Source organism: Rutilus rutilus (genome assembly GCF_951802725.1).
Source record: "Rutilus rutilus genome assembly, chromosome: 11".
Classification (NCBI taxonomy): Eukaryota; Metazoa; Chordata; class Actinopteri; order Cypriniformes; family Leuciscidae; genus Rutilus; species Rutilus rutilus.
The window spans coordinates 17,627,686-17,648,048 of record NC_140216.1 but is presented as its reverse complement, the minus strand read 5'-3'; the positions used below and the strand labels follow the sequence as shown (position 1 = coordinate 17,648,048).

Sequence of the window (20,363 nt, the reverse complement as noted above, 5' to 3'; positions counted from 1 at the left end):
GGGCCGAGCTGGAGCGAAGAGATGGCCGAAGGATCCTCCCGGATAGGCGCTGCTGGTGGTTGCTCGACCTGCTGCTCAATGTCAATGCAGGGACTCCCCAGAGACGGCGCAGGGCTACAAGCATCCATCAGTGATGGGACTGGAGGACTGGCTGAGCTCTGTGGTGGTGGTGATGAAACGAGACTTGAGATGACAAAGGTAATCATGACACAGTTCACACAGGATAGAGCAAAAAAAGTTCCCAGTTCTCAATTTTGAGTAATATAGATGATTCAGATAGCGGGTGGGGTAGGGTGGGATAGGGTGGGAGTTGACAATACCCCATCAAAGTCTATCAGCCAGTCCTCCGTCTCAGTCCCCTCGGCCGCTGGTGTCTAGGGCTCACACCTCTGGTCAGATCCACGCTGGGGCACTGCTTCCGGGGCAATGGCAAGCTCTGTCCTCTTATCCTCGGGCTCTGGCTCGCTCGTCGTGGCGGGTGGTGCCGCTCGGTCTGCGGGGGACTCAGGTGACTTCTCCGCGGTCGATGGTGGTGAAACGGGCTCTGGGTCTGGCTGTGCTCTGGATCGGGTTGCAACGCTCTCCAGACACCTCATGACAGCTTCCCTCCAACTCAGTCCGGTTGTGTCTGGAAGGTTGATGGTGTTGTGGAAGTTCGCCCTGATCCAGAACAAGTTCTTTGGAAGTTCGCCCCGATCCAGAACAGGTTCTTTAGGGTCTCGTCATCCATAAGTGACGAGACTTTAGACGAGACTTTAGTCTCAAAAATACGGTTTGAAATCGCTGGTGTTTCTGACGTCACTAACTACCTCAACGATTGGATCTCTGAGTTGGTGTGAGTGAATGGAGACGGGGCTAATTTGCATATTCATAGAACCGCGTATTCTAAATGAGGCAAGGGTGTAGAGTTACATTCCAGCTATTTTAAGGCATGAAGAATTTTTTTCAAGGAAAAATGTCATTTTGGTGATCAAAGGTGAGTTTTAATGGATAAAATGATTGACTACAGGGGAACTTTAACTAACTAGCCTACTAAATATGACTTTTGCCTCAAACTCTTAATTACTGCTTATTAATAGTTAAGGTATTTGTTAGGTTTATGTATTATGTATAGGAATTGGGCAGGATTAAGGGATGTAGAAATCGTCATGCAGAATAAGGCATTGATATGTGCTTTATAAGTAAAAAATAAACAGCCAATATCCTAGTAATATACATGCTAATAAGCAACTAGTTAATAGTGAGAATTGGACCCTAAACTAAAGTGTTACCGGAATTTATTTCACGTATTAAGATTTATAAATAAATAAAAAATATTATTAATATTCTGTTAATATTTTCTGCTATCTGTGATACTGCATTTCAAAGACTCAGTAACGGTAAAAATATTCAGTCGTTAGAACATGATGCATACCACAGTTTTTATGGCTCTATAAAGTAACTATAATTTCTGTGAGTACTCGCTGGCAAAAAGCTAATGGATGACCTTCCACTTCATAAACGGGTCATTAAAATGTAATCTTGGCCAACACAGAGACTTTCTCTGCATTCATCAATAAATAAATACTTCAATAAAACATGATTCAAGTAAAAGTTTTATTAATAAAGCCAACCCCAACAATAAATTACACATTCACTTAGAAGATCCCCTCTCATGAAATTCTGTTTATCTCAAAATACTTTACAAGAACACAAAGTGTCTGTGAAAATAAAAATAAAAGAAATAAAAGCACTTTTCAAGTCACAGTGCAACACCACCAAGTTCCCAGTAGTTGTTCGTAAATCAGGTCAGGCTGTTGGAGGCTCGGGGGGGGGGGGGGGGGGGGGGGGATCTGTGAGCAGGGCACTGTGGGAAATAGTTCGTAGTGCTTGTTTGAAACAAGATTTTTTTTTTTTTTGTTACAAAATTTCAATACAGTTGTGCTCCCAGTTTTAACACACAAGACGTTTACCCTTCATATATCAGTATATCAGATCATATCAGTAGACACACTGAAACAGCACAGAAAACCAGAAACATAGAGAAGGGCATGACATCATGTCAGCACGCCACTAGTAACAACCAATGATGGACAGCCCAGCCCACAATATAAACTCACCAATCATTCAAACACATAAAACCATCAGGAAGTTATCTGTGCATTTCAGGCTTAGACGTTCATGTACAGTATGTACAGAAGAGAGAGAGAAAAAAAAAACATAAGTGAAAATTATTGTGGGTCATATTTTATTGGTCAAGAAGGAAAAACTCATGTCAGGTTTAAATAGGTGCATCTATAAAACAAATTTGGGGTGCTTTAAGTCTGTTCACACTGCAGGATAAGACACCCTAACTGAATTTTCTGCTCCAATCAGGCTGTTGCCATAATTTTTTTAAATGTGTCCCATATCAGACGCTAATCTTAAATTGACCTGTGCGAGTAAAACAGGCATTTTGATTATAACATCATATTCTTTTATTTTATGAAATTACACTACTGTCCAAAAGTTGGGGTGCATAAGACTTTTTTTTAATTATTATTCCTTTATTCAGCAAGGATGCATTTAATCAAAAGTGACAATTTAAATCAAATTAAATCAATTTTAAAATAAATGCTGTTCTTTTAAACATTCTATCCATAAAAAATCCCCCCCCCCAAAAAAAACTATTCCTTCACAGTTTCCACAAACATTAATCAACACAACTGTTTTCCTCATCGATGACGATGATTATAAGAAATGTTTCTTGAGCAGCAAATCAGCATATTAGAATGATTTCTGAAGGATCATGTGACACTGAAGACTGGAGTAATCAGCTTTATCATCACATAAATTACATCTTAATATTTATTAATATAATTATGTATTAATAGTAAAAAAAAAAAAACTGGTTTTACTGTATTTTTGATCAAATAAATACAGCCTTGGTGAGCGTAAGATAATCTTAACAACCCTAAACTTTTGAACCATATATGAAAGTATTTGCAACTTTGGACTTCATGAATCTATGCATTGACATATTAACTTCTGTTGTGACTGTTTAAAGTCAAGCGTTAGTGGAACATGCTCATAATTGTTATGAACTACACCTGTGGTTAGGACACCTAGGTGAACTTAAGGAGAACTTTCTTAATACATCCATTAAAAATCACCTGACTTGCCAGTTGATTAAAAGTCATAGCAAAAAATGGCTCAGAGAAGTGAAATCAGTCTAGCAGCATTTAAGGGCAGACGATTCTTTGACATTTCTTTCTAAAACAGAAAAAATTATAACAATTTTACAGGGTTAGTTCACCCAAAAGTAAAAATTCTGTCATTAATTACTCACCCTCATGTCGTTCCAATCCAAACCCGTAAGACTTTTGTTCACCTTCGGAACACAAATGAAGATATTTTTAATTAAATGAGACCTTTTTGTCCCTCCATTGACAGTATACGCAACTACCACTTTGACGCTTCAAAAAGTTCATAAAGAAATCGTATAACTAATCCATATGAATTGAGCGGTTTAGTCCAAATTTTCTGAAGAAACACGATCGCTTTATATGCTAAACAGATTACATTCACGTGGATTAGTTTTAAGATCTCTTTATGAACTTCTTGAAGCGTCAAACTGGCATAGTTGCCAATGGAGAGTATAGAACTGGCTCAGCTCAGACTTGATTAAAAATATCTTCATTTTTTCCCCGAAGATGAACGAAAATCTTACAGGTTTGGAACAACACAAGGGAGAGCAAATGGTGACAGAATTAAAAAAAAATGTGGGTGAACTGACCCTTTAAGTGCGACTTAAGTGTCCATTTTTGTGCACCATGTATTTTAACCCAGACACAGGTCAATAAAATTAGATATGTATCTGAATAATACAAAAGTGGCTCAGATCATTTTTGCTGTTCACACACCAAAAACAGATCAGTCTCAAATCGGGTTTGGGACACATGCAACTGCAGTGTGAACATAGCGTAAGAGAGCACCACACCTTTATTTTGCTGTTTTCCCACAATGTTTCTATTGGGCCACGAGTTTACATTCCAGTGACATTCATCTGCATGTCGGCTTAGCGGCTGCGCAATTCAATTCTTTCTTAAAGGGATAGTTCACCCAAAAATAAAAATGGTCAATTACTCACCTTCATGTTGTTCCCAACCTGTACGAGTTTCTTTCTACTGCTGAACACAAAAGAAGATATTTTGAAGAATTTTGTTAACTACAGAGTTGACGGCATCAATTGACTTCCATAGTATATATATTTTTTCCTATGGAAGTCAATAGGTGCCATCTGTCTGGTTACAAACATTCTTCAAAATTTCTTCTTTTGTGTTCAACAGAAGAAAGAAACTCATTCAGGTTTGGAACAATGTGAGGGCGAGTAAATTACATTTAATTTTTTTTAAATGACCCCCTTTAAGTTGACAACACATCGCTTTAATTGGACAGATTGGTCCTTCCATGAAGTTCTCTTATTAATACACTGTAAAAAAAAAAATTACATTCCCAAGTCAAAAATTTCAAGTGACCGATAACATCTAAATTTTTCAATTAGTCTGACGTATTATTTCTCATTGAGCCAATGTTAACAGACTATTGCAACAAGAATTTCACTTGGGCCAATTGAAAAATTTAGATGTTATCGGTCACTTGAAATTTTTGATTTGGGAGGGTTAGAAAATGTTTACAGTGTACTGACAAACAGCAACATTTGATAAAGAAGCATTTCAAACCAACACAACTAGGTGCTTATCAGGCAAATAGCTCTGTCCTTTGAGAGAACTCCAGGAAACACACGGCCGAATCAAGTGCTCATAAGGGCAATAGGATTTAAAAATAAGGCATAAATTATGGTAATCTACAAGAAAAAGGAAGATTAAACAATATTTGGGTGATTAAGAAGTAGTGGCTCTATGAAAATAATCCCTTTATCCTTTATTCTTGTGATAATGTGGATTATAGTATAATACCACAGTTGGAAGAGAAGCTTCCACAAAAAAAAAAAAAAAAAAAAAAAAAAAAACATTGAGAGGGATGATTTAAACCATTGCTTTGAATTAAAATGTAGCTGGTTCTGTCAATTACAGCATGCCCCACTTGACAAGGTGAAAAAAAAAAAATATATGGATACACACTTTGTCACTTAGGAAAAAGATGTGTTGTGTGTTTAAAGGGACAGAGGTACTACTACCACGAGGACTCCTGTCTGAATTGCCAGTAAAATTGTACAAAATGTTGACCTGAATGACAGTTTCTGTCCCAGAGAATGCGGTCTTAGCCTAATACCTCAGAAACGTAACAGGCTTAGCGTTAGTCTGTCATGAGCGTAGCGGAAGGGATTACTGGTAAAATTCTGCACTCTGGGATTCCAGGCAGAAATGACACAGTGAAGTGGAGATCAAATTCAGCTCGCTGGTATTATGTGTCAAAGATGTGAGATCCCCGACTCACAGAGGCTTATGGTTGTGTGTGTGAGTTGGCATCAACGTTTTTATCCGTTCACACTCCCTGTACGCATTTCCCTGAAGGTGAGAAGAGTTGCATGCATTAGTGCACTGGTGTTTGTTGTAGTGCGTAACTCTCTCGGTGCTAATACGTGAGGTTTCCTGTTTTTGATCGAGGCTGGTTGTTCACAGCGTTCATATGAGGATCACTGGGTGTAAAGATCTTTAACTTGGAAACGCCATGGTCCATTCCAGACTGACTTTCAGTCTATGAATTCAAGTCAATGTTTAAGCGAATCCTCAGATCAATCAGCTGAAGTAATTGTAGCCATTCTGTCTGAAAGAGCAGATGGTACTTTCCACAAATAGGGTACAAATGGTGTAACTTTGTTTAAAGAAACTGGAAATCATTTAACATAAGATTACAATCAAAAACATTATCTTAAGTTTGACTCTTTGTATAGCATGGTGTGATGTAAATCTTGTTCTATTGTCTTAATTTTTACACAAAATGTAGAGTATTCGTCAAGCTCAACCACTCAGCCTGTTATTGAAGTCTTTCAAAAACTATAAACCAACAACTGGGGTACAAACTAGACAACTAGACCCTGCTGGTGCAACTATGTTCCTCTTTACGCTGTTAAACATTCTGGTGTATTTTTTATTATTAGAATGCATTCAATTATAATTGTATAATAATCAAGTTTATTTAATGATTATTACTCAACTTCAAACTCTCAGAGATGTTAAGAATTTTGGTAACATGGCTGCAAAAAATAAAACCTCAGAACAGACCAACAGAAAATAAAATCGCTAATTTAATGTTTTTCACTGACCATTTTACTTTCCCATTTATACGCCGTTTGTGGAAAGTGCCAGCTTTCCCCTTTTTTAAATCTGATCCACAGTCCAGAGGAGAAAACTTATTGAATTGAGGGTCTGAGTTATGTCGAACCACTTCACATCTGGTGTTCTGAAATGGACACATATCCTTCACACATACAGTGCACAGAGCTTCCTTTAATCGTTTAGTTTCCAGTAGGAAGTAAAGACAGAATAAGTCTGTATATATTCATATCTGTCAGTTCATATCAGATACCACGTCTGAGTTCCCTTGGGTTTTTTTTTTTTTTCATTAAAATGGGTATTCACTGATTATTCAAATTTCCAGCAGGATGATTAATACTACAGAATAATTTGTCTTTTGACAGACTATAAACTATTGCCTTTAAGTTTTTTGTAGAAAAGATTGAGTGATACAAATACAACTCCCTGAAGACCTATTGTTCGTTAATTACAGAAAAAACAGATATTGATCAAGTTGTAAAAAAAAACTGTTAAATTGACCATAAAAAAAAAAAAGAAAAAAAAGGAAAATCAAGGTGGCTGGAAAAGAAGCTGTTATTTGCTGCATGTTTTCCGCTTTGCATTACGAGTTGAATTAGCACCAGTAGTGAGGTGAGACTAGCTCTCATAGAGAACTAAAGAGTTCCCAAGAAAGATGGAAGTCATGAGTCTTTTTGCTGCGCTATATTAAATCTACAATAGGGCTGGACGATAATTGAATATATGTTTACTATTTTGTTGTTGGTGACAAAATGAGCAAACTTGATTTTAATGCCATTACGATTCCTTAAGACCATGTCAGTAAACCAGTTCCTCCAATTCATAAGCAAAGAAAATAAATACAAAGCAAAGACCATCAAAAGGAAAATATTGAATATTTCATAAAGCCTAAATATTTTACAAATTTATATTGTAGCTATATCGCCCAGCCCTAATCTACATGCTATCTGATGTTTTAGTCCTGGGAATGTTCTGGGAATTCTGTGGACCTCTTATCTGAGTCAGTGTTGTTTATGGTCAGTGGAAGGTGGATATCTGATGTTTTTCATTAATGAAACCCCACTGAAGCCCATCTAGACTCCTGTCAATTAAAGTCCCAATGTGCTTGTGAAGATGAGTCAGTAATAAGTATTTAACATTGTACAGGCTGTTTTTCATCAATGAATGTTGCACTAAACTGGAGGACCAGTGCAACCGCCCCCTAAGAACTCAATCCTGCCCACAAAGACCCTGTCCCAAAGGGCACTCTCACCCTGCGAGATATTCCTCAAAGTATATACTTTGCAGCACGGATAATTTTAGGTAATCGTCTACACCATTGTGAGCTAGGCAAAAGGGACCTAAAATCCTAAAAAAAAATAGAGTATTATGGATTTCAGAGCGTAGACCACAATACCCTACGTCAACATCAAGTGTGCCATTTGGGACAGGGCCAAACAACATGTTTTTACGTTCACCAAGCTCAGAGCATGTTTTTCTATAAGTTTACCCCATGTCCAAGATGCTTTCCTTTCACGTATCCCAATCAAGTTCCCTGCATGCGATCCGAACCAGCCTGAGCTCCAGTTCAACAGCGTCAGGTCGCTCCTGTGGATTGGCGGACAGCATCTCTCGAATCAGCTGCTTCATGCCAGCATTCATGCTTTTCTTCCGGGCCGGGATGAGGAGCTCCATCTTGGGATTCTCCAGCAGAGCCTCCCCCAGGGGGACAATATCCTCCCCCTGCTGTACATAGCTCCCTAAAAGCTCCTTCTGAGTCTCTACATCCACAAATGTTATCCGTTCCACCATGGCCCATATGATCACCCCCAAAGCAAAAATGTCAGCCTTAGCGGTGTAGTGGCCCTCCCAGACCTCAGGGGCCATGTAGAAGTCCGTTCCACAAGCTGTGGACAAGAAACACTTATTGACGCTGGCCGGTTCTTCGGGGTTCAGGCCCGAACAGGAGCAGACCTTGCTGAGGCCAAAGTCAGCCACCTTCAGGGTGGGTTCGGGGGACCCGGCCGGGGTGCGGCCCTGCGAGATGAGAATGTTGTCAGGTTTGAGGTCTCGGTGGATGATCTGGTTGCGATGCAGGAAGGCAAGAGCGCTGCCCAGTTGCAGCATGAAGCTGGTGTTAGTCTTGCGGCTGGGTTTGCGGGACAGTAGATAGGCATTCATGTCTCCACCATCGCAGAAGTCCATGACGAACCACAGGTAGTAGGCGCAGCGGGGGTCAAAAGTGATCTCACCTTTCAAGGATGTCTCCACCAACTGAGTGGATATAAAGAAATATAAAAGTTAAAACCAATTGTGTAAAACAGGACTCTTCAACCCTATTCCTGGGGGGGCCAGTGTACTGCAGATTTTAGTACCAATCCTAATTTAACCCACCTGTCTGTAAATTGGAAACTGATTAGCTTGTTAGAGTGTTGTTAGGGTTAGAACTAAACTCAGCAGGACACTGACCCTCTTGGGTTGGAGTTGAAGGGTGTTTCACATTTTGTATACATGTATGCAATGGCACTTGTGGTTGAATTTTTAATGGCCAGTTCTACTAATGACAAGGAAGTAGTGTGGTTGATGGTCAACAACAACAAAAAAAGTAATTTTACAGAATAGTTGCTCAATTCACAATATAACAGAAAATGTGCACTGTCCACTGACATAACGTTCTTCTCATTATGGAAAGGACACTAGACATAAGGCCCACTTCTGTTAATTAGCGGATAGTCTAAAGCATCATGTAAATTGTGAACAATTGTGCTTTTTTTTTTACAGTTCATTATGGGAAACATCAACATTTATGCATGTGCCCAGCAGTTTTTTCCAAAGATACTTCGATTGTACTTAATGTATACATATAAGTTCATGCATTCCCTTGGATTAGAACCCATGACCGTTGCTAGTGCCTGTGCAAAACTATGCACCATTATGCCAGGGTGTTGTGTGGTTTGCCAAAGCTTACATATGCAGCTGCTAAGGTGTTGCAATTGGAGTTTTTATGTTCAGGATGGTTGATAAGGCATTGCTCGGACCAATAAGCAACCATTGATCGAGTCTCCTGCCGCCTTATAGGGAAAATCATAAATTAGATTGCTTAGAAAAGTAATAGCACACCTCTCAACAACTAGCCGCATGATTTGAGGAATCATTCACGTCTGTAAAAGAAAAGTTGTGGAATGAGTTTTTCATTAAACTTCCAGCCATTTCATCCTGTTTCAGTATTATCTGCTTGCCGAGGACACTCTAGACAAAGTTTAGTAGGATAAAACTAAAGATGTTCCGGGATAGAAGCCAAACTTCATGGATGAAATCTTAAGCTGACTTACAACCCACATTCCATCAAGTGAATATAAATCCCATCTATCCACATCAACATCCATCAAAACACAATCACTTAAAGCGAGACAAAAGCTCTGTTCCAAAACTTAATGGGCTGCTACTGAGTTTGATGCTAACGTGTTGTTATGCTAATGATGTGTTCCATCCATCCTTCCAACTCGAACCATGAAGGTGTTGAATCGCAGATTCTCATAAGTTGATGTACTGTATGAAGAAAAAAATATATATTTTGTTAATGTTTGACAGCCTCCTGTCAAGTTGTGGAGGACAATGTATGCTAGCTACAATGTAACGCTAGCTTTTATCGCACAGGTGTATGATTATCAACAGAGAGAATCATTTACAGAGAGGTCATTTTAGAACTTGGAAACACTGATGCAAATTAATTTGACTGAAAGAAAACGTTTATTAGTGTCCATGTATATCATTTTCAACCCAACATTATCGCATCTTTGTAAATATTTTAATTTGAGATTTTTAGGAGGAAGATAGAAATTGCGACTGAATGGAATGCAGAATAAGCACAAAAATACATAGCACATTAATAATAATTAAATGAGATAATATTACTTTGCAGTACTGAATTAAAAAAGTGCAAGTTTATTTATAATTTGTCTGCATATAGTCTGTCACCTTGCACAAAAACGAGAGAGAAAAATATATGCTGTATTAGATATTTAACAGTAGCTTTAAACAGAGGTTTCTTATACAAAAGAGTGACATCACAGTTAGTCAGTTTCATATTGACTGGATGATCAATTACACAACCAGCTTTGGCAGCTATGTTTTCTTTACCATCTTGCAGGGTATTGCAAAACAGAGCACTAACTGATGAACACCACACCATCTGTCTCCACAAGGAACCAATCAGAGCACATCTTGAATCTGAAGAACAAAAACAACAGCACTGTCCATAGAGGAGATGCGTGTTACAGACACACTGCTGCATGTCATGTGTTGGTACATTCAACCACATCCTTCCCCTGATAACCAACACATTGGATTTGTGTTTTAAGTTTAGCTCTGTTTTACAAAAAACAAAACTTGTTCAAAACAAAATTCTCTTTACATTAAGCAGAATCAATAATTAAACTGCAGACTTATTGAATATTCACATATGTTTAGTGTAACCAAATGCATCTAATCTATTTCCCCAAGTAAAACAAAAAAGGGCTTTAAACACCTAAAATAGTAACCACAGTATTGTATTAATACAGTACATGTAATTAATATTCACATACTGTACATTGTAAACATTGGGATTCATAAAAGTGATTGGACAAGCACAGCACACAAGGAACATGTTCTGTAGTAATACCTTCTAGTCTGTCAAACTGTTGTCAAGAAAATTCCCTCTGACAGTCTTTTTTACCGTTTCCCTAAGATTCTGATCCTGAAAGTCTATAGGCAAGAATCTTTAATGAGGTAAACCTCCTTTGATTTATGATTATTTGTCTGTTGCTAAAAAACTGTAGCATTCAATTCAATGCTAAATTAAATTGGCTCTAGAGGTTCAAAATGGGGTAAACCTCAAAATGATATGTTTGAAATGTTGCTTTACCTAGGGTTGAAAAGTGATATTAAATAGATATGAACATATGGTGAAAAATTCAGAACCTTTACAAGTTTTTCTGGGGATTTCTGTGTCTATCTGAACCACGTTTCCCCTTCGCCAGCTGCCTTTTGACAGAAGATGCTGAAAGCTTTGTACAGACAGAGGTCAGCAGACAAACGGCCCTCTGCAGGCTCACAATTACAGCAGCAAGAGTGCTAATCAACCACATCTCAAAGGCCAGGAATAACAACCTCTTACTGTGCTGCACTCTGGCTTATTTCCATCCAGTCACAACATTCCTCACATCTTTATGCAACTTGACCCGACACAAAATGGCATACAATACTATAATCATCCACTTGTATTAAAGAGTGCTGTCTCCTTTGTAGAGTAGTCCAAGTAGTTTGTATTCCTGCTCCTTTTGCATATTCATCATCAGAATAATTTGGGAGGTGATTAAGTGGCCTTTTTTTTTTTTTCTCTGCAGGATGGAGACAACTTTTTTTACCGGCTTTTAGCATGCTGTACAGTACAGTAAGATCTGTACATCCGCCTTGTTTGTGAAGACTACGATAATATTATGCAGTGAAAAGCTATTTATTTGTTTAATGTGTCAATTGCTGCGCTTACAGTCCATATCTTAAGAAACATGTCTGGTCAGTGTCTGTGGGACATGATCATAAACCCTAAATTATACAGGGAATATGCTCCTTCAAGTCCTCCTGGGAAGTTCCTACTTTCAGGAGTAGTAATTACAATGTAATGTGTGATTTTCAGAATAAAATGGATGCAAGGGACAACTTAATTTTCCGTTTTCTCGTTTTCAAGTACTGACAAACACAGGAATCTTAGCACTAAAATAACATAGTAAAGAGCAAATGATGCATATTAAGTTTTTAATTGATGCTTTATGTATATTTTATAATAATGTCAGAAAGAATGATGGGTAATGTATTAGTCACATGAAAAAAGTATAGTACAAGTACAATAAATTAATGATAAATGAGGCAAGCTTTAATTATGGCCATGCTTCATAAATAGCATAGAAAATTGGGCTGCATGACATCACAATAAAATCGATATGGCAATTTGGTTTAGAGTGATTATCAAACCAGAAAGGCTGCGTTTTTTAGGCTGCAGGTTTACAGGCATACAGACAACAACATTGTCAAAACGATCCCGTTGACACGGATCCGCAAAAACTACTAAATGCTGTATTACGCTGCCAGGCCAGTAGTTGGCGATGTCACTTAGTAAAGAAAAACTATCCGCCTATTGACTTAAAGGGAAGCTATGTAACTTTTTTACCTTAACTGAACAGCTTCGGAGTCAGTGGAATGGTTATATTACTTATTTCGGGTTGAATGGTGGTGGTTTCGCACCCCCCTGGTGCCCGAGAGCGGAAAAAACTCACTTGCAACTTTGGGATGCGGGTCGTGTTCCAGGAAGTATCGCGTGATATCAGGTATCGCGATGCAACGAATTGCTTGACGGCACTGCACACGTACACGCCCCCATTCAAGCACCGGCTATGTATAAGCAAAGGGCAACGATAGATTGAGTTATGGCTGAGCCTGTAAAAAAGAAGCAGAAAGCTAGGAAATCTTTGTCGGAGGACCAACGAAAGAGGAATCGGGACACTGACCGAGCAATAAGTCAGACTCGAGTAAATATATCGGACCAGCTTTTTCAGAATGGTGAGAACTGAGAGAAACAGAAGCCTGCAAAACGGATGCTGACCTGGCTGCTGTTGCACTTGTAAGTATCTTTGGAATAAACTGTGTTAAACTTCAAGTAATTGTGACCTCAGGATGTTTGCTATTGTCTGTAAATGTTTTTATTATGATCGCTGTCTGTTACGGGCTTACTAGTACGCTTCGTTTGATACTATAACTTTGATGTTAGGCATTGTCATTAGCAAACACGTTTGGTTTCTGTAGTAGTTTGGCCGTTCCTCTGTAGGTTTTATTTGTGTAACTTGCACTTTTATTCTATGTCACTAAGTCAACGCGTCTGATAATAGGCAATAAACATGTAGCACATATCATGATCGAGCTAGAAAAAACGTTCTGATGTTTTCTTAGACAAGCAAAGGTAAACTGTCATTCTACCAGATGAACTTATAGACCTTGCTAATATAACTTTAGACAAATATTAGCCTCCGATATATATATATATATATATATATATATATATATATATATATATATTATGCTCATGCCCACTCTCCCAAAACTCTCTCACTCTTCGTTCGTTCCCAGTAAAAATACTAAAGTTAGTATGCATGACAACCTATTTTTTACAGTCTATGATGACAACACAATAAAAAAAAAAAAAAATCGCCATCAGTTGGAAATAAAATATTGCCTTACTTGCCTCGGTAGACATAACATGGTTTTGAAATAGCCGGTTCCTCTGCTCAGCTGGATTGACAGCTGATCAGCTGGGTTGCTCGTGGCGAGGGGGGAGGGACAACAGTTCGTTTTTACGACAGAGTGTTTGAAAGCATTTACTACCAGACACTAGGGGGAGCTTCGTAGAGAAAAAAACACTCAGACTTGCCTGGTGTCCCTTTAACATGTGATATGCATGCGCGTGAAGTCACCATTTTCACAAATTGTAGTTTACACAGAGATAATGACATCATTTTCAAAAACTTGCACTTTCAAAGCGTTTTTCAAAAGTTTGTGTTTACAGTCCTCCCAAACGCCGTGGTCGTGTAAACGAACAGCCTGAACACTGTTCACTGTTCAGAACAAAGTTTTCCGTTTTCCGTTGAAAATGGTGTTGTGAAAGTATGAACGGAAAGTTCATAAAATATTGCAATGTAAGTTTTCCCAATATCGTGCAGCCCTAATGATTACAAAAATGCTACAGTGAAAAAAAAGAAACTTCCAACTGTTGAAGAAGGGGCTCAAGAATCCAAAACATTGTAGTGCTGTTCATGCCCACTAATCTCCTATACGACTACCCCATGGTGAAGGCAGCATGTTCAGACAACCCACCAATTCATTTAATACATCCCCATTAATGGGGTCATATGATGCGATCTCTTGTTTTCCTTTTTCTTTGGTGTGTTATGTAGCTGTTTGTGCATGTATAAGATCTGCAGTTACAAAGCTTAAAGTCTCAAACGCAAAGAGATATTCTTTGTAAAAGTTAAGGCTCAGCCACAACTTCCTAAAACGCTTCATTTAAACACGCCCCCACAAATCTACATCAGTGTGTGGGGGCAGAGTTTCACAACACCGCCCAAATGTATACGCAAAGGCGGCGTAACTTTTATTGTAACTGTATTATTGTTGCAGCCGGCACCACCATGTCGTGGAGACGCTGTGTTTTTTGTTGCGAAAGCCAAACTACTTTGTTTGGGGTTCTTCATATGACCCCTTAAATAAACCAAAAACTACTGTCAGCTGATTTAGCCACTTCCTGTTTCCTGGGAGGATACTGAATGCATAGCACTGAGCAGTAATACGCAGATAATAAATGATTTACGTCTAATCAAAATTTCATTCAGTAATAGTTCCTAAAGTGTCCAGAAATGGTCAATATGTCCCATTTATTGAGTACTATCAATTGATATGAATAGTTAGCAATAAATATATGAACGTAGTGGTTTGTTTGCATTTCCTTTTCATTGTTATGACGTTTTTCAAATTGACTCTAGTAAACATAATGTGAACCTAAAATCTATTTGCAGGTTGGAAACACACCTCCAGATAGAGCGAGGAGCTGGAGCCGTGGCTCATTCTCTGGGCGAGACCGTCTCTCTGGAGAACGCATTCCTCCAGGTGGATGACGTTGGGATGCTGGCTCTGGATACTGCTCAGGGCCCAGAATTCCCTCAAGGCCAGTTCTACGTTCTCCGGGGAGTGACAGCGAATCTTCTTCACAGCCACACGAGCGCCGGTCTGCCGTACAGCTGCCTCGTATACCACACCGTAACTGCCCCTGCCCACCTCCTGGATCAGCTCGTACTTGGCTTGACTGCTCACCATCCTCTTCTTCCTCACCTGTATTGTGTGGAAGAAAGCCACAACATACAATATAATATACCATGAATGGAGTCACTATAGTATCTGCTGGGAACTCTAAAGCCGCTATTAATGACAAACTTAACTTTGACTAAGGGACTAAGTTTAAAGGTGTGTAATTTTGTGCTTAACCTGCGTTGCAAGCGTATGGTGTTATTTTAGTATCATATACACACATATATTATAGTTTTTGTTCATATTTGGAAATAGATTTTTATATTTTCTGTTTTCAATTTAATTGTGAAGTTTTTGTAATTTTTTGGTTGTGTGAGTTTTTTAAAAATAGAGTAGGAAAGGGTAGACCTGCTTATCGTCTATGACCCATTAATCAAGTCGCCTGTATTTAAACAGCGCTTTAAATACAGATTGTTTCAAAGCAGCTTTAAAGTGATAAACAGGAAAAAATATGCATTTTGGCTGCTGTCCAGCTGAAGTCAGTTCAGAGCAGCAAGCGGATGTATTAGATTTCTCTGAACATATTTTGTTTTACAACAATTAGTCTCAGTCTAAGGCAGACTGTCTGATACATAATGTACTCTAAATTGACAAGAATTGCTAATTCCACTCATTTGCTAACCGCTATGCAACTTCTGGGAGTTGAGGTGAAGATAGGCGAAGAAGTCGTCACAGAATTTGTCAACATTTGTGGGCTAAGGGTTCACAGCCATGCATATTTGAAGGATATTCAGTTTTGATTGAGTCAATTAATAGCAAAGGATCACCAACATAGCCAACAAGTTATCTCTGGATCTTAACTGTAAGCCACTAATTTCTTTATTGTTGAATGTACACTATGCACACTGTTGTGCCATTATTTAAATGAGCTGAAATATTGCAATAGTATCAATTTTAAGATTTTACGTAAAAGCAAACCGTGGCTGGCAAGACTCAGGTGCCGCCTTCAATGTTAATTGGGTGGTGTTTGGCCAGATACATAATGAAAGACTTGTCAATAGTCTGGCTCTTCAAGATAATACAACAGTTGAGTTTATCTCATACTGAAAGAAGAACCAAAACTTATTTGCCACATGACATTTTATCTAGAGTTTATAAAGACAGAAAAATGTTTATTGCCAGGAAATGTTAACAAGGTAAAGAAATCAACATAGAATTATATAAATGAAAAACACAATGTAACATAGAAAATATGAAGTGTTGCCACATAAAAAAATAAAATAAAAAAAAAGACTTGACAGATGGGGAATTTTGGGGGGAGTTAAAACTGTTTGAAGAGATACTTACTATATAATTCTCAAATAAAACAAAATACAGACATTTGTTTAGTAAATGAGTCCATGTCACTTCTTGCATCAATAATGTGTAAGTGCAATTTTCTTTCCTGTGTTGACATTTCCTACTAAAATTCGACAGTAGAGCAGGACATAAGGATCGCAGTTAATGGCAAGTGACCATGACCCATAATTTGCTACTTTGATTACCTTTTATTACTAGTTAGTAAAATGTGGTATGGGGGACTCAATAAGGCATTTGATAGGACAAAAAAGTACACGCCAGATGTGCAATATGGTGTAACTTAAAACTCTAATTTCTCAACAACAAAAAAAAGCTTTTTTTCTTGAATCATCCTGGGACATATAAGTTCCACAAATCTTTAGCATGACAGTCTCTTTAAATGGGATTCACGAACAGTACAAATCTCTCGCTTTTGTACCGGAGTGACCAGAAACATTTAAAAAACACGCCATTAGTGCAAATGGTAAACAGACTCGACAGCACTGCCAACACGTGTGCGCGCGTCTGTGCGGAAGCAGCTTGACGTGAGGAAACAGCGATCAAAGGGCAACGCCAATACTGTTTAACTATTTGGCCGAGGACAGTGAAGCACATGAGCAGAAATCGTGAGAATACAAACGTTTGTTGTGTTTGTAATGCAGTCATGTGCTTGTGCTGCTGTGTAACAGGCCTGTCGGTTTTGTCTCTTTCGGCCACAGCGCCGCTGTTTTCTCCTCTCCAGCTGGATATCGCTGTCTAAACGTGTTATTACACACATCAGCTGCCCATCATACGAGAGAACATATACACGATGCTAATATGTTGCTGTGACAGTAACAGTAAATGTGTATTTCAATGCAAAACCCTTCCAGTAGCAGCACATGCACCTGCGTAGTAGACCGACACACATGCTCAGACAAAGAGTCCTGCTACACACACACACACGAACACAAGAAACATTTACCTGTGCACGACCTTATTCCCAATGTAACTGATTTCCCTCAGCTCTGCTTTTCCTGGCAGCCATTATAAGCGCGAGGCCGCCACACACACTCCTCGCCTCTCTCTCTCTCTCTCGCTTTCTCTGTTTTGTGTATGTCCGTGAGCGCGTACTCGTGAGCGCACTCGCGCTCAGTGTAGCGTCCGCGTCGAAGATTTCTAATGCGCGTACCCTTTGCCTGTCTTATAAATTTGGGCAGTGTAGCGAAAGTGAGAAACAACGCCCTCTCTCTCTAATAACATATAATAGGCCTATCTAATAGGCTAATAGTATTAAGAATATTCGGTAATTCCTTAAATCTATAAAATAAAGAGCAAGGGGGAAAACACCGGACAACTTACAGACAACAACATACATTTTAAAAAGATATAGCCTACAGCGCCTTTTGACTATTGGCACCCATAGGCTAAATATGATCCAAAAATCCTTTAAAGACAGAAAAATTAAATGTGATATGATTTAATTTTCTTCTTCAAAACATGTGTGTCACTGTCACAATATTGGCACCCCTTAGAAATCTGAGTAAAAATCGAACTGAAATAGCCTTTGTTTGATTCATATTGTAAACTTTTAAGTTTAAGGAAACACCAATGTCTGCTCTGTAACCACTTTGACAATTTTGTTTTTGTCAGCTCAAAAAGTTAAAGGGACAGTTTAAAAAAAAATATGCTATGGTTAGTTGGTTGATTGAATGAATGAATGCTATATTGTGCCACCAAAGGACGTTATGATAAAATAAAAAAAAATATGACAAATAAAGGCTTTATTACAAAACTAATTCAAGTTTGGGTTCTGATCTGGTGTAGCTGGTCCACAAGCACTCCTGCTTCCAATGCTGGTGACCTGCAAAGCAGCATTCAGCATCCGATGCAATGCAAACCTTATGCTGGTGACCAACAATGCTGGATTTTTCAACAGGGTTTATTCAGTTGAGAACCCTGGTGCATACATTATACAACCTCGATTAAATATAGCAGTGTTTCTGTAGTAGGCTACTGCTTGGCGTTAGATGGAAATCATCATCCCTGCTCAGTTCAGCCACCAGTGGTTGAAGTAAAGCATCTGTGCATAGAGCCTCTGACTGAATGTGCAGCCTCCAGTAAAGTCCAATTATCAACCTCCTGTTCCTCTGGGCGGGTTGACAGGATATCTTGTCTACAAATGCATTCAATCTCTCCAGCAACATGTGACAAATGTTATGTATGCTGACCATTAAGTTGTTTATAGAAGAAAAAAAAAATCTTTATAGTTCTTTATATAGTTTATAGCTTTTAGCTCGCAGAGCAGCATCACACACCTTCAAAAAAATCATCCATGTCATGTTGTCATCTGTGTACAATTCTGCGACAAAACAGAGAGAGAATTACTAATAAAATGATAAAACAACATTTAACCAGACGAGGCTTGTGTTAATAACGGTAATCTTGGGTGGTGGACTGTCACCGTCCCACAGGTGGGACGTTTGCCCATATATATTTAGAACAATAATATCTTAGTAAAAACCTAAAGTAATATTGACAAACTATATATCATTTGAAAGCTTACAATCTCTAGTTTTCATATTTGGTGGCTGTTTTTTTAAATAAATTACAGAGGAGCAGTAATTTATCAATTTGCAACAAGAATATTTCATATTCATTAGGTGTGTTTAGGCCTTTATTTTGAAATAGAAATAAACATGAAAAATCATGAAAGATTGGTAGAAACCTCAGTTTGTTTTCATGCCAAGAGTTCAAAAGATTAAATGTTATGAGAAAAAAAGGTCTGAAAATGTTTAGAATATAAAGAAAAATATTATGGATTCTCGATTTGTGATGCGGCACGTAGCGGCAGCGAGCTATAATGCACATATGTGCTCTTTTTATGTTTATTAGAGGTTGAAATCAAATAAAATACTGCCAAAACACCCATACTATTTCTGAATAGGATGTATACTTCATAAATTGTATGAAATTATGGAAATAAATGGTTCAGATCACTCAAAACATATATGAAAATGGAGACGCCCTTATATGGTCAGTAAGGAAGCTGGCTGTCCATCCAGTGAAAAAGTTTGGTACTGCGCCCAAATAAAATCTTACTGAAAGCTCATTTTTTGAGATATCAACCTAAAATTTGGAACACAACTTGTTTAGATTTTTGGCTTTAATTTTCTAGCAGTTTTAGAGTAAAATATATTTTGTAATATATATATTTTATATAAAATATTAATAATTATATTTTTACATTCTATATTTTCATAAACTAAAACTTATATAACTTTTTTTCTGTTTCACTTTCATAATTTATTTCACTTCTACAATAATCTGGCAAATGTCTTCTTAAAAACAAGACCAACCATATGTCTATATTCCAAAGCATTCTTGAACTACAACCATTTAAGTTTGTATAGTGATTTTTTTGTCTATGCGAAAAAAGGGGGGGTGACAGTTAAGGGGTTAAAGTAATGTAATCGTCTGGTTTTAGTCAGGTTTCTGTCAAACACAGCACATCTAGGTTATGATCTGTAATTATAATTTACAAAAAGTGCTTTTGAAGAAAGGGATTGATTCAGCAACCCAAGCTTTATCCTTTGTTCATCTGTTTATCATTTGTTCAACATCAATTAAAGTGATGGAGGGGACCCATGGCCCACAGTGGAGTCGAGGGAGGGAGAAGCCATGATGGAGACTTGGCTGACGACACCAGGGGAACGACTGATGGAGATGAAGCTGATGGAGGTGGAGAACCAGGTGGAGCTGATGAGCCGATGAGCCCAAGCAAAGGACCAAGGCGGAGCCACAAAGAAAGGCCGAGCCCACGTAATTGGGGGAGTGACATTGCTCATAGCTGATTGGTCCAATTTCAGTTTTTCTATCATTTCCTCTGCAAAACAAGTCACAGTTCTGATATAATTTGCTTGAGATTAAATTTGGTGTGAATGAAAAATCAAGATAACACTTGTTAATCTTTTTATT

The 20,363-nt window shown here is 38.2% G+C and overlaps 1 protein-coding gene across 1 annotated transcript; it reads right to left on the bottom strand.

The window, feature by feature from the left end:
• Window positions 1-1,582: 1,582 nt before the first annotated feature.
• pdik1l (PDLIM1 interacting kinase 1 like) lies at window positions 1,583-17,577 on the bottom strand. Its single transcript, XM_084422708.1, has 3 exons — window positions 17,371-17,577; window positions 14,853-15,152; window positions 1,583-8,510 (listed from the first exon to the last, which is right to left on the bottom strand). The coding sequence occupies exons 2-3, from the start codon at window positions 15,135-15,137 to the stop codon at window positions 7,770-7,772; spliced, it is 1,026 nt and encodes a 341-aa protein (XP_084278834.1). The 5' UTR covers window positions 15,138-15,152; window positions 17,371-17,577; the 3' UTR covers window positions 1,583-7,769.
• Between the last annotated feature and the right edge of the window lie 2,786 nt (window positions 17,578-20,363).

Excerpts from the sequence above, each read along its gene's own strand:
- pdik1l (XM_084422708.1), bottom strand. The coding sequence starts at position 15,137 with ATGGTGAGCAGTCAAGCCAAGTACGAGCTGATCCAGGAGGTGGGCAGG. Across the intron at positions 8,511-14,852 it reads GCTCCTCGCTCTATCTGGAG|TTGGTGGAGACATCCTTGAA; the intron begins GTGTGTTTCCAA and ends ATATCCACTCAG.